We start from the raw sequence: 12763 nt of genomic DNA on the forward strand, positions 1-12763 counted from the left end.
CCAGCGAAAGCAAAGCCGGGAATACATCTGTGCAGACGGGGCAGAGAGACTGTGCAGGAAGTGCAGGAGGGAAGCTGCGGCAGAGAAGTCAAGCCCCACCTCTCCCCAGTGCAGGACGCTCAGAGACCCTCAAAGAGCTCGGGTCTGCGGTGACCAACAGGGACAGAGTGGCGAGGGAGCCAGGGCTAGGCAGGTGCCCCCAGTCCTGCCCTGGGGCTTGCTGAGCGCTCAGGACCAGCCCAGCTGCATCACCGGGGACAGGGGAGATGGCACAGCTCAGGGGTGCTCTGGCGCAGGATGTGGCACCCACTCAGGCCAGTGGAGGAGGGTTGGTCCCACAGTCAGCTGTCCCTGGCCAGCTGCCGACCCAGCACCACACCCCCGGAAAAGCCTTCATTTTTGAGTGGCAGAAAATCAATATCCTCCTTTCCAAAAGGTCATATTCAGACAACACAGCAAAGTGTGAGGGGCAGAGGAGACCCCCCGAGCCCCTCAGCCTGGCTCTGTGGGACATCCCTCCCTGGTCCTGGTGGAATTCAGAGCCCTCCAGAGCTGTGGCAGCTCACATTGGCCACACAGGGAAGGAGAACAAGGACCACGGTGTTCAAAGGCTGAACTTCAAGCCCTGCCACCCTGGCCACTGCTGTCCAAGCACTTCTCTGGTTTTGAATGCTCTAGGCAGGTGCTGCAGGCACAACCCTCCACACCACTGGGACATTTGCACACACCTTCCAGAAACCGTCTGTGGCCAGACTGCCTTGGGGTCCCAGAGGAAAAGATGCTGGAACTGGATCTTTCTCAAAACCTACTCAAAAGTGGGGTTTACAAGTGCGAGGAGCTGCTTCAAAACAGAAGCAACTGGTGCCCAAGTCAACACAGAACCCAAAACCCTCGTGCTCCCAGAGTGGTGCCAGTGCAGAGAGCGGCCATAGCCTGTGCCAGGTGAGACCTGGTTTATACTTGACATGGTGGCTGGAGCACCCAGCCAGCTTTTGCCATCCTGCTGCACTCTTCCTCTCCACTCATGCCCCACCCTTTTTTTTTTGTTTTTCATCTGGGAACCAGCTCTGCCTGTCTGCTCTCGCTGTGTCACCCAGGAAGGAAACTCCCGTCACCCAAACCCGGCGTGCCCAGTGGTGTAAACCCCCCAGTGGGCAGGGGGGTGCACAGCCAAGCCCCTGGTACACAGGCCCTGCTCTCTGCATCAGGCACTGCTGTCCGCAACAGCACAAAGACACCCAGGGGTGCCCTGACCCGAGCTGAGGGGTGTCAGCAGCCAAAACTGACAGCTTTTGACCTCCGTGCTCACATGATGAGCAGAGCAGCTCCCAGGACACCCTGCATGAGCATCTTTTCTTTTACACTCTGCCTGTACCCCGTGCCAATATTTCCCCAGTGGCAATGGGCACACTGAGGGAGAAGGGAGAGCTCAGCTCAGCTCTGCTCTTTAAACCCACCCAAGCAGGGTCTCAGGTGCTACAGAGCCACCAGGAGCTTGCTCCCAGATCCCACTTCCCCTCTACTCCGCGTGTGCCCCACTCGGGACAAAACCCCTGGTGTCTGCCAGGCTGAGGGGGGCAGGTGCAGCAACTGGGGGATTGCCCAGCGGATAAAGGCTGTTCAAGCCTCTGGAAGCACAGGCGGACCTCAGAAACAGGAATGGAAATGGAAAAGGTGGTGGGTAGCAGGTAACAGACAAACGCCCTGAGGGAAGTGTCTCCCTCCGTCCCAGCCACAGCGGCCCGGCTGCACGGTGGGATGAGGCCGGGCAGCGCCGCCTGGTCCGGGAGCCCTGGCAGGAACATTCCCGGCTTCACGGCGAGGCTGCGGCTCTTTGGGGTGGCCAGGGCATGGCAATGAGCTGGGGGTGCCCTGAGGGGGAGCTCCCTTTGTGTCCGCAGCCCCGCTCCGCGCCCCAGCTCCGCGCAGGCACTGCCACCTGCAGGCAGAGCCTCGGGCCGGCTCCGGCCGCTGCCAGCACCGCGACCCCCGAGCCGCCAGGGACCGGCCATGGCATCCCAGGCAGGGACCGGCTACCGCGCCCCCGGCAGGGACCGGCCATGGCATCCCCGGCAGGGACCGGCCACCGCCCTCGGCAGGGACCGGCCACCGCACAGCCGGCAGGGACCGGCCATGGCATCCCAGGCAGGGACCGGCTACCGCGCCCCCGGCAGGGACCGGCCATGGCATCCCAGGCAGGGACCGGCCACCGCCCCCGGCAGGGACCGGCCATCGCATCCCAGGCAGGGACCGGCCACCGCATCCCCAGCAGGGACCGGCCACCGCACAGCCGGCAGGGACCGGCCATGGCATCCCAGGCAGGGACCGGCCATCGCATCCCCGGCAGGGACCGGCCATCGCACCCCCGGCAGGGACCGGCCATCGCATCCCCGGCAGGGACCGGCCACCGCATCCCCGGCAGCCCCTGCTGCAACGGGACCCATCCAGCCGAGAGCAGCCGTCAGGAAGCACACGGAGGGAAGGGCAGCGGCTTCTCCTCCCCTCTGCCCGAGCAGCCGGACGGGAGCTGAACTCACACTCGGCTGCGCAGGAGGCGCAGAGACCCCAGCAAAGCAAACCCCTGTCCACACCTCCCTCGCACGGAGCATCAGCAGCACCACTGCCCTGCTCGAGGGCCGAAAGGGGGCTCCGTGTTTTAAACGCAGCGAGTAATTGCTCGTAAGGTGTTCCCTGGAGGCCCAGGCTAGCCTGCGGGAGAGGAGGAATCCTGTCATCCCTCCAGGCAAGCGGCACTCGGTTCCGTGCCCTGCTCACACTGGCACAGCCCACGGGGGCTACACACCCCACTCACTCCCAGTTTGTGCTGCTTCTCACGCTGCCCCTATGAACAGTGTGGCCACAAAACTGCCCCCATAAAATTCTGCCCGTGCCGAGGAGGTTTCCTGCCAACAGGCAGGGATGTGCCAGCAGGGAGACACCCCTGCTATAACCAAAGCACACCTTCTCCAGCAGAAAGTGGTCAAGATAACATCTTTCTACTAGTTTCGCCTCCAAAAGGGAGCCCTTATCCCAGGTGGTTCCACCTATGGGGTCTTCACCCTCCTGTGTCCCTGGAAGGAAGGAAAACATCCCCCAAGGTCACAGGAACGAGACACAGGACACTCCACGCCGCAGAGGGGATTTTTCAGAAGCATTTATTTCACTGCTGACACTGGGGCTGCAGAGGGTAGCTGCTCCCTGAGCTGCCCCGTGCTGCAGAAACATCACCCCCTCAATCACAACAATCCACGGACGGCCGGTGTCTGAACGGTGAGACCTTCCAGCACCTACGTTACACAGACCTACATCACTGGGACATTCACCTGGTAGGGACACCACTTCAAAGGACTTAAAATCATTATAATAATTATAATAAAGCAACCTACAAAGTAACACTTAGAGGCATCATGCAGAAACCGGATTACTTTAGTCTATATGGCAGCTCAGAGTTGCTGGGTTCATCGGTGGACGAGTGCTTGACTGCATTCTGCCAGTCCAACAAGGTGCCCAGTTGGGCAGCATTCCCAGACAGGACAACAGCTGTGTTTCCTATCCCATGGCAGGAAACACTTCCAGGTCACAGTTTATACATCCAGAACTACACAAGGTTTTGTGCTTGTAAAAGGTGCTGGGAAGTTCTGACACTTCCTTCTGTGACACCACCTGCTTCCTCTACCAGGTGGCAGACATTTGAGTGCAGCAGACTGCCTGAGCTGCAGGGTTTCTTTTTTCTCTCCTTTTTTTTTTTTTTTTAATAAAACCAAAATCTGCTAAAATGTTATTCTTAGCACAGGTGGACCAAAAAAAAATTTAAAAAAAATCACATTACACTGGTGATAAAGAGATTGGCCCATAAGAAAGAAGAAGCTCTATACTATTGCCCCATAATGAGTTTTTCTTCACCTACAGTTTCAACTTCCCAAGTGAGGTAGGGAGAAGGTGACCACGGGTAGAAGAGGTGGTGTTTCTAAAGGATTCCACTGTTTTGAAGTTATCCTAGTCCTTCATGTAAAGTGTTCTTTACAGAAACACTGCCTTTTCTTCACAACAACAATCAGAGTTTTGGTTTTTTGGTTGTTTTGGGTGAGGAAAGAGGGAGAAAGAAAACAAGGATCCCAGAGATGAAATGCTGGCAGTTTTGACACGTTTTGGAAGGAAAGCACAGTTACAAAAAGGAAGGAAATAATGTAGTGAATCTGCAGCTAGAAGGGAAAAATAGAGAGTGCTGACATAGTTTGCACTGTGCCCGTTCCAACAGCATTGAATTACACACCCTGTTCATGTGGAAACATACTGTCACACACACAGCTGTCAGGAGAGGGAGAGTGGACACTTAGAAACCTGGAGTTTAATTTTGCAGGAACCAGTTAATACAGAAGCCTTCCACTGCCCCTCCTAGTACTGGACAGAATGTGTTTTAAGGCATAGTTTAACATCCATTTCTTCCTAAAGCAATTTAAAGTGTAACAAGCCAGGATGTCAGACACAAAACACTCAACAGGTACTCAGACAGAGGTGAAAGCTGGTTTATGTACAGTGAAATACTTGCCTGCAAACAGGGGAGTCTTGAAAAAGAAAGAAAGGAAAAGTACTGCAGACCCAGATTCTAAAAAAGCAAACATTACCAACACAAGGAATGTTCATTAGAGTCCAGTTCCCACTAGAGCTACTCAACAGGAGGATGTACAATATGATTATGCTAAACAGCACTGATTGACTGTTCCCAGAGTGCCCCGGGATGGGGAAGAACCTTGGGAGGCCAAACTCTGCAGTATCCCAGTGCAAACTGCCTCAGAGGAAAAGCCTGCAGTCAACAAGCCTTCACACCTATTGTTAGGCTCCACTAAGGGATGCAGCAGCCAGGTGTCACCTAACAACTCCAGGACACTCCTGCCAAGGTGATGGTCCTGTGTGGATTCTAATGCACATCCCCCATGAGCAGTGTCCTGCACACATCCACCTGCCAGGCTACTGGCTTTCCCTCTTCCATGGCTGGGCCAGCTCACAGCCACCAAAACCTCACATAGACAATCAGCATGATGAAGAACACGGCTACGGCCGCCAGCTTGGCGTACGTGGAGCGCATGTTCAGGTACTTGGCGTCCTGGCGGTACTTCTTGGACAAACTGGACAAGTTGTTGGCCTTGGAATCAAGAGCTGTTCAAGGGAAAGGGGAGAGGAGTTAGGATTAACTGAACGTTCCCCAAATGTTACATTAAGTGTACAAGTTTGTCTTGGCAGCATGGCCTGTGCCCCCTGCAGCGCTCCAGGGCTTGTCCTGCTGGGGTGAGAGCCCCCGACCTGGAGAGGGGCTGGGCTCTCCCACAGCAGCACCAGCACCTGCCAGCTGTTCCAGAACACAGCTGATCCAGCTGAAACACAACACCTCCTGCGTTCACTGCTTTTCTCAGGAGGGTCAAGCCTTCCCCTCAGGACGCTCTGCCCACCCAGCTGCCCGAGGAGCCAGAACTGTGTGCCAAACACTGGCCATTCCAGTACCTGACAGGGCCTCTCCTCGCTGTAAGACCTCCTCGATGTTGGCCACCATAATCCTCTGCACATCTTGAAGCTCTGTGTTGATGGAGCCCAGGTTCCTCCTTGCCCGGCTATCAATGTAGAGCTTCTTGGTTTTCTGGATGTAGGTGTCTGGAAGGAGACAGGGCTGTCAGGGGGAGTGTCACCTAGCACAGAGCCGCCTGGCTGCAGGAGTGGGAGCATTGCTGAAGACTACATGAAAATACTCACTGGAATGCGGCCAAGAAACTAAAAGCAGAAAATCTGAATCTAAGGACATGCACCATTTCCATACTTCTCTATTCTCCTGCTCAGAACACCTGTGTCTCTAGTGCCAAGAAGAATCTGAGCTGTCAATTCCATAGGACAAGCTGCAGAGAATCCCATGGCTGCTGCTCCCTCCCAGAAAGAAGTTCCCTGACTAGCCACAGGGAGAGGGACCTCACCAAATTCAATGAAGGAATAGGGCCTGGAGACTGTCGGAACCTTCTTGCCATGCTGCTCATCAAACTCTGAGTGCAAGTCTTCCAGGTATGCAAAGGCCAGTTTCTTGGGGAATCCAGCTTCACACAGGACCAGGTAACATACTCCTTTCTCGATGATGTAGCTAAAAGAATGGCAGACTGAGCATTAGTCAATCAATTTTGAACCTATCCTGTCAAATACCACCCTGCACACCTTTATTCCTATGAGGCAATGAGAACTGGGTAAAAGAACTTCTGGTTTCTGGATCAAGTGTAAACCTTTCTGCAAAGCAATGGCTTATCTTTTGTTTAGCCAAAATAAATTTTCTTGTAGCCTCAGACCCTACACCCATGCCAACAGCCTTGGGCTTTGACTTCAGCTGAACAAAAGGTGGCCTGTGAATACCATTAGCTGAACAAAATACCAGCAACAAAAGAGTAGTAATTTTGGAGTATAAAAAAGAGAACACCCTGCAGTCAGGAGGAGGGGAGCACAAGAAAGTTTGCCAGCAGAGGGGAAGGTGGCCAACATGTCTCTAACTAGCAGCACAGCCAAGTACCTGAGGCCCACGAATGGGAAGCTGAGGCACTGAGATGAGCAGGCACACACAGGAGTTTGGTCTCAGTGTGCTGGGAAGGCACCCAGTCCCTGCCAGCTGCCCCTCTCCATTTCAGAGGGCTGGACATCCCCTTCCTCACCACCAGCAGCCTTTTGGAGGGGTGCTGCTATGCACATGCATCACTACAGGGCCAGCTGGGGAGGGGTACTGCTGCTAGGTGGGTTCTGGTGACCTCATGGGCTCGCCATGGGTGGGTGTGACCGTGCCACCAGTTCCCTGGCTGCAAGGTGGGGAGCTCCAAAGCACACAGTGACACACCTGCTGCTGTGTAAAGCTGCCTGGTTTGCCCCTCAGCTGAGGACATATGGGCCCCCTTCTCACCCACCACCAACCTTGACACTATTTGGGCTTCACTATGTCACTCTGCTGTTCCACATTCCCAACTGAATTTTCCTCCTCTCTTAGACAGTGTAAAAATAAAGGCTACAATACTCCCACCAAAACCAAGGGGGTTCAGACAATAAACAGCCCTGTAAACACTTTTGAATGCTTATCTATACTCTTCAGGATGGAGTGTGAATGCTACTTTTAGGTTACCTTCCTTTGACTTTCTGCATAATGCCATTAAGCATTAGTCTGGTTAGCATAAAGATTAGCAGTGTATTAAAGAAATGATCCAGTCCTGAGGGCACTGTAGTAAAATAAGCAGCTTAAATTTTGTTAATAGACACATCAGGCTTACAGAACAACTTCACGCCACTCTGCACTGTTTTTCCAGATACCCCAGCAGGGCCATGTCCTTTAAACTAGCCATCCTCACCTTGTTCCTGGGCTCAGGAGTATCCATTTCTCTTGCTTCTATATGGCCCGTGTGTGAACCCTGGCAGCCTTCAAACAACAACAGATTTACCCCAACCAGAACAAGAAACTCCAGCTGCCATCACCCATTCCACAGCATGGCCCACGTGCCTGTGGCCTTTGGTCCTTTTTACGTTCCTCAGCTTGGACTGCATCACTTCCCTTACCCCTGGAGACCTGCTTGCCACATAGGGGTTGCTAAAGATCATTGCCCAGAGCTTGATTTAGCCACTGCCATGATGAGCAAGACTTGAGCAAATCTATTGAAATGAGGAGAACCAGTGTCAGAAGGGAATTCTGACAGCACTGCTGGAGCAGCACTCTCCAGGTGAGAGCACTCTGAGGAACATGTCCCATCAGCAGAGCTCTGTTTATCTCTGCCTGGGCCAGCTGGTCCTGCCTGGAGCTCTTCAGCTGCATTTGCCACTTGCTTCTCCCTGGAGTGATATTCAGTGTGTTGGATTTGAAGTTGGTCTGCCAGCACCACAGGGAGCAAGCTCACCTCACTCTGCCCCAGATTCAGACAATTTAGTCAACTTCAGACCAGAGTTCCTGCACAGCTGGGCCTCTCAGTTTCATACATTGTGTGCACCCCCAGGCTTCAGGACAGCACCTGCCTGCATGTCCTCACACACGGGGCAGATGTGGCCACTTGCCACGGTTAACTCTGCACAGAGTGCAGCCAGCAGGTCTCCTGTAATCATGTTGGACATTTTGAGAGAGAAAAGCTTTATCCTGCTAACAGTGGCACAGGCCAAGGGTTGCTTTTAAATGACAGGTAGGACTCACTTCAGCCATTCATCAGCCAAAGGTCACCTGCTCACTGACAGCACAGCAGAGCCGTCGGTGTTCCTGTACCTGCGCAGCCCAGTGCTGCTGCTGCAAGGGTGACACAGCTTCTGCAGCTGAAACCTTGGCACAGCCTTTGACAGAAATCACCCAAGGGCTCACAATTTAAACTTCAGGTTTCAGGAAGGCTTGGCTCTGCTTTGAACTGATGAAGCTGAAGATGTTCAACAGCACCTCAGCAAGTCCAGCAATACCCTTGGCCGTGCTGCTGCCTCCCCCCACAGAATGCTCTGTCCTGCTTTGTGCTGCCCTCAGCAGCCAGAGCTCTGATCTGGCACAAAAGATTGGTGAGCAGCATGGCCATAGGTCAGCGTTATTTTAGACTAAATCTCCAATTCCCCTGTCACCTCCCCTTCCTGCAGAGGAAAGTTTCTGACCTGAAATTGTTCTTTTCACATGGGTCCTGCTGTAATGCCCCACCTCAAAGGAGGCAGAAGCAAATGCTCTGCAGCAGCAGCTGTCAGTGGCCAGCAAAACCTATCCAGGGACTAACTCAACCCAGGAGGAGGAATACTCCTGTCCCAGCCAGGTAACCTGGCTGCTCCTTTGAGACAGCTGGCAAAACAGGCCTGCCCAAGCCCTCCCTCCTCGTCACAACTGCTGTCATTACAGCCACCACTAAGAGGCTTTGATTTCCTGGGCAAGTGTTGCCACCTTCCCAGACATCTCTCTGCTTGCATCATGGAGGTAACTCAAGAAGGGATTTACTGGGATCTACACAGGCTCTTTCTCAAGCTTCACTGCCAGGCAGAGCTACACCCATGCTGTGCCAAGGAGACACTCAGAAATGAGGCAGTTTTTAAAGCCTGTGAAGATTTAACTCGTAGAAAAAGCAAGAGGAAGGGCAGCACTTAACTCCAGCAAAAACACCCAAAATCCAAGAGGAGATAAGGATGGCCAGGCCAATCAGGGCCATCCTCTGACACTGTAACTCCCTATCAAAGGCAACCAGAAGCCCAGAGAAAAGATTTTTTAATAAATCTCGCCGAAGTTAGCAGACATAAGACAACAAGGAAAGCATCTCCAAAAAACCTCACGGCTTTTGCCAGAGATTGCCCATCCAAAAAACTCCTGTTGCCACCTCTTCGTGCCTCTGAATCTCTGAAGAAAGGGTTGGGGTGGGAGATTTTGCTCCTGTGCTAGAGCAGAGGCCCAAAGCCAACCCTGCCCTGCATGCAAAGGCCACCTGCCCCTCCGCAGCCATAAACACACACCCAGGCACAGGGAGTCACCTGGCACTGAGGGATCCTGCTGAGGTGGCACCGTGGGGATCCTGGCACACTCCTGCCACAGTGCACAGCTCTGCCTGGAGAGCTCACCTGCCACCTGAGCTCTGAGACTTCCAGCAGGCATTCCTGTCATGGCACAATTCTGATTCCTGGCAGGATCCTGACTCAGTGCTCAAGCATTATTCTGCCAGGTAATGGCACGGCACAGAAAGAGGCATTTCCCTCCTCACACACAAGCTTTCCTGCCCTCCAGGGACTGCCAGCTCCCCCTCTGTTCATCCACCTCTCCACCTGCCCTGCCTCTAAGGAGTAAGGACGTCTGACCTGTGTCAGATTTCCTTATTTCACAGCCGTGCTGCCTTGCAGGAGTACTACTGGAGAATGCCAAAAGTGCTTTTAAGATGAGAGCTCCCAAAGAGTTAAGGAAATTAATTAAACAAACCCAACAAATCCAGCAACAATAAGGCTGAATTTACTGGCTAAGAAAAAGAAATCTGTCGGGTATTAGGACAACAATAATAGAAATATTCAGAGATGCTCAATGTGCTTGTGAAGCATGAAAGCTGAGCTCTCACAGGGCACAGAGAGGACAGTCCTGGGCAGCAGGAGCTCACAGAGGCACTGCCACACTGGCTGTGCAAAGACAGACCTCTACAAAGACACAGGCTGCCCAGAAGATGCAGTGAAGGCATATCAGAGTGCAAACACACAAAAAGGCAGGGAGGGAACAGCACCTGCACTGTCTGCAGCAAAGGCACAGCCGCGAACCTGGACGAAAACCAAGGGCCAGCCACCCGTGCCAAGCACCGACAGCTCACACACTGTCCCTCTGCAGCAGGGCTGACAGGCAGCCCCGTTTCTAACAAACGCTCAGCCCGACTCAAAGAGCCCCGGGCGGCTCCCGGGGCAGCGGAGCCGCGATCCCCGCGGCGCTGCCGGTACTCACTGGAAAGCCATGGCTCCCGCCTCCAGCGTGCATCTCGTCGGGGACTGCTCGTTCAGCTTGCGGAAGAGCTGCTTCGCCTGGCTCTGGTACTGCTGCAGGTCGCGGCCTGACTGAGGAGGCACGGAGGGAGGAGAGCGGGCTGCTGGGCCGGTACCGGAGACACACCGGCGGGGCTCCGGGGCTGCCGGGACCGGCCCGACAGCACCGGCGGGCTCTGCCCGTCCCGCCCGCCACCACCGGGAGGCAAGCGCCGCTGCCAGAGCCGCCTTCCTGTGAGAAGGGACTGCGCGGCTCCCGGTAGATCGCCCCCCGCCCGCTCCTCACGGACGCACCGGCCCCTCCCCGCCCGCGCCCCGCCGGCCCCACCTGCTCGTCTTCTTGCATGGAGGCGGCGAGGGGGAGCCCGTCCGCCACGCGGGCGATCATCGTCAGCAACACCATGGTCGCGCCCGCCGCCCGCCCTGCCACGGAGCCGCCCGGAAACTGCCACCGCCGCTTCCGGTGCGCGGCCGCCGCGCCGCCGGCACTTCCGCCCGCCCGTGGGCAGCGCTGCCGCCCCGCGCGCCTGCGCCAATGTGAGGCCACGCCCCCGACGCGGCCACGCCCTCTTCGGGCGCCCCCCTTGGAGCAGACGCGGCCTCTCGCGCGGCCACGCCCACCAAGCTCTGTACGACCACGCCCCCTCAGCAGCACCGCCCCGTTCAAGTCGCGCCAAATAAGCCCCGCCCATCGCTCCTCCCCCCGCGCGGCCCCGCCCCGTGACGCGCCCCCCGCGGGCGGGGCGGGGCGGTGGCGGCCCGGCGCGGGGGGCGCGCGCCAGGGCGGCGGGCACAGCCATGGCGGCGGCGGCCGAGCGGAGCCGCCTCAGCTTCCCCGGCGGCACCGGGGCCCTGGGGCGGCCCGTGCCTATGAACCTCTTCGCCACCTGGGAGATCGACGGCTCCAGCCCCAGCTGCGTGCCCAGGTAACGGGCGGGCGAGGGCGCGGACCGCACCCCCTTTCCTCCCCAGCTTCGCGGCTGCTTCCTCGAGCCCCGTTCCCATCACCTGTGCGATCCTCCCCGCAGTCGCAGGGCTCCTTCCCACCGCTGCCGCAGTGACGGGCACGGCTCCTCCCGTCCCTTCCGCGGCGTTTGGGATGGTGGCGGTGCGGGACCCCCGGCCCTGCGGAGGGCGGGGGGCTGCTGCCGTGTGTCAGGCGTGTGCGGGGTCACCTTCGCGGTGCGGGTGCCCCGCAGCCCCCGCGGGCTGGCTGCTCCGGCACGCTGTGCCGCTCCCCCGGCCCCGCCATCCCCGCGTTAACGGCGCTTTGCCCGGGCAGTGCCCCGCAGGGATGGGCTCGGGGTGCGCATCCCTTTCTCCAGTGATGGTTCTTCGCCCTCTGCCCGTCTCCCTCTGTTTCCCGGCCTCTGCTGTGTGTAAACACGCGGCCGTGCTCCCTGCCGCCGCTGGTTTTAGCCCGCATCCAGGCATTCCTCTTAGCTTTTATAAATGTTGCGCTCTTCAAGCCTAGCTCAGAACAGAATGCCTCTGAGGATTTAAACGTGCCGGAGACAAATCTTTGAAGCGCTTCTCTTTATCTTTGTTTGTTTGTTTTGTTTTAAACAAGGGCATAGCGAGCGAGCAGAAAGGAAACAGAGTCATCAGGCTGACCTGGCAGGAACGTAAAGCTCTGCAAGCTTTACAAACCCCCCAAATCCCTCTGTCTTCTGCGCCATCCATATAGCAGGTTGGACTTGGTGGCCATGCCCCTGTATTGCAGGAGTAACTATCATAAACACTGTAGTGATCTGACATCGTGGGCAGGAAGATAGAGGGGTAAAAGCAAACCTGAGGCGTGCTATTCCAGGTAATCTGGGTTTATAGCAGTTTGTCTGTGCTAGCAGCGCCTCGGGAAGCAACTTTCTCAGCTTGTGTCTCGTTCAGCCTTTCTTTTCTGCAACGGGAGGTCTTGGAGAGGCTCTGGCACCCGCGGAAATGTGCCCTCTTCAAGGAGTCCCTTTGCTGTGGAAGTTGTCGCCTGGATGGGAATAGCTGGAGGAGCAGTTGGTGCTTTGTCATTTTTGCACTGGACAAGAAAGTGTCCCTGCTCCTGGCAGGGGGTTGGACTTAAATGATCTTTAAAAGCTCCCTTCCCACCCAAAGCATTCTGTGGTTCCAGTGCGATTGGCACTGTCCCTGCTGTGTGGAGGACATGGGGGCTCTGACAACAATTCTCTTCACTACACCCTTTGCTACAGGAAGGCAGTTGAGAACTGGCACTGTCCCTGCTGTGTGGAGGACGGGGGCTCTGACAACAATTCTCTTCACTGCACCCTTTGCTACAGGAAGGCAGTTGGGTTTC

At 56.0% G+C, this 12763-nt stretch overlaps 2 protein-coding genes across 11 annotated transcripts in view; one reads left to right on the plus strand and one right to left on the minus strand.

Annotated features, from left to right (window-relative positions):
- Positions 1-3138: 3138 nt before the first annotated feature.
- SEC22B (SEC22 homolog B, vesicle trafficking protein) lies at positions 3139-10972 on the minus strand. Its single transcript, XM_041420171.1, has 5 exons — positions 10787-10972; positions 10421-10530; positions 5961-6121; positions 5500-5646; positions 3139-5157 (listed from the first exon to the last, which is right to left on the minus strand). Exons 1-5 carry the CDS (start codon positions 10859-10861, stop codon positions 5003-5005), a joined length of 648 nt encoding a protein of 215 aa, XP_041276105.1. The 5' UTR covers positions 10862-10972; the 3' UTR covers positions 3139-5002.
- Positions 10973-11200: 228 nt separating this feature from the next.
- Positions 11201-12763, plus strand: part of PACS2 (phosphofurin acidic cluster sorting protein 2) — a 72904-nt gene continuing 71341 nt past the window's right edge. For all 10 annotated transcript variants that reach the window (XM_041420031.1, XM_041420032.1, XM_041420033.1 and 7 more), the window contains exon 1: positions 11201-11384. In XM_041420031.1, coding sequence (XP_041275965.1) covers positions 11257-11384 — 128 coding nt within the window. In that variant the 5' untranslated portion in view covers positions 11201-11256. The remainder of the gene's footprint in view (positions 11385-12763) is intronic.

The sequence above is a fragment of the Onychostruthus taczanowskii genome, unplaced genomic scaffold, assembly GCF_017590055.1.
Source record: "Onychostruthus taczanowskii isolate IOZ18803 unplaced genomic scaffold, ASM1759005v1 scaffold63, whole genome shotgun sequence".
NCBI classification, from domain to species: domain Eukaryota; kingdom Metazoa; phylum Chordata; class Aves; order Passeriformes; family Passeridae; genus Onychostruthus; species Onychostruthus taczanowskii.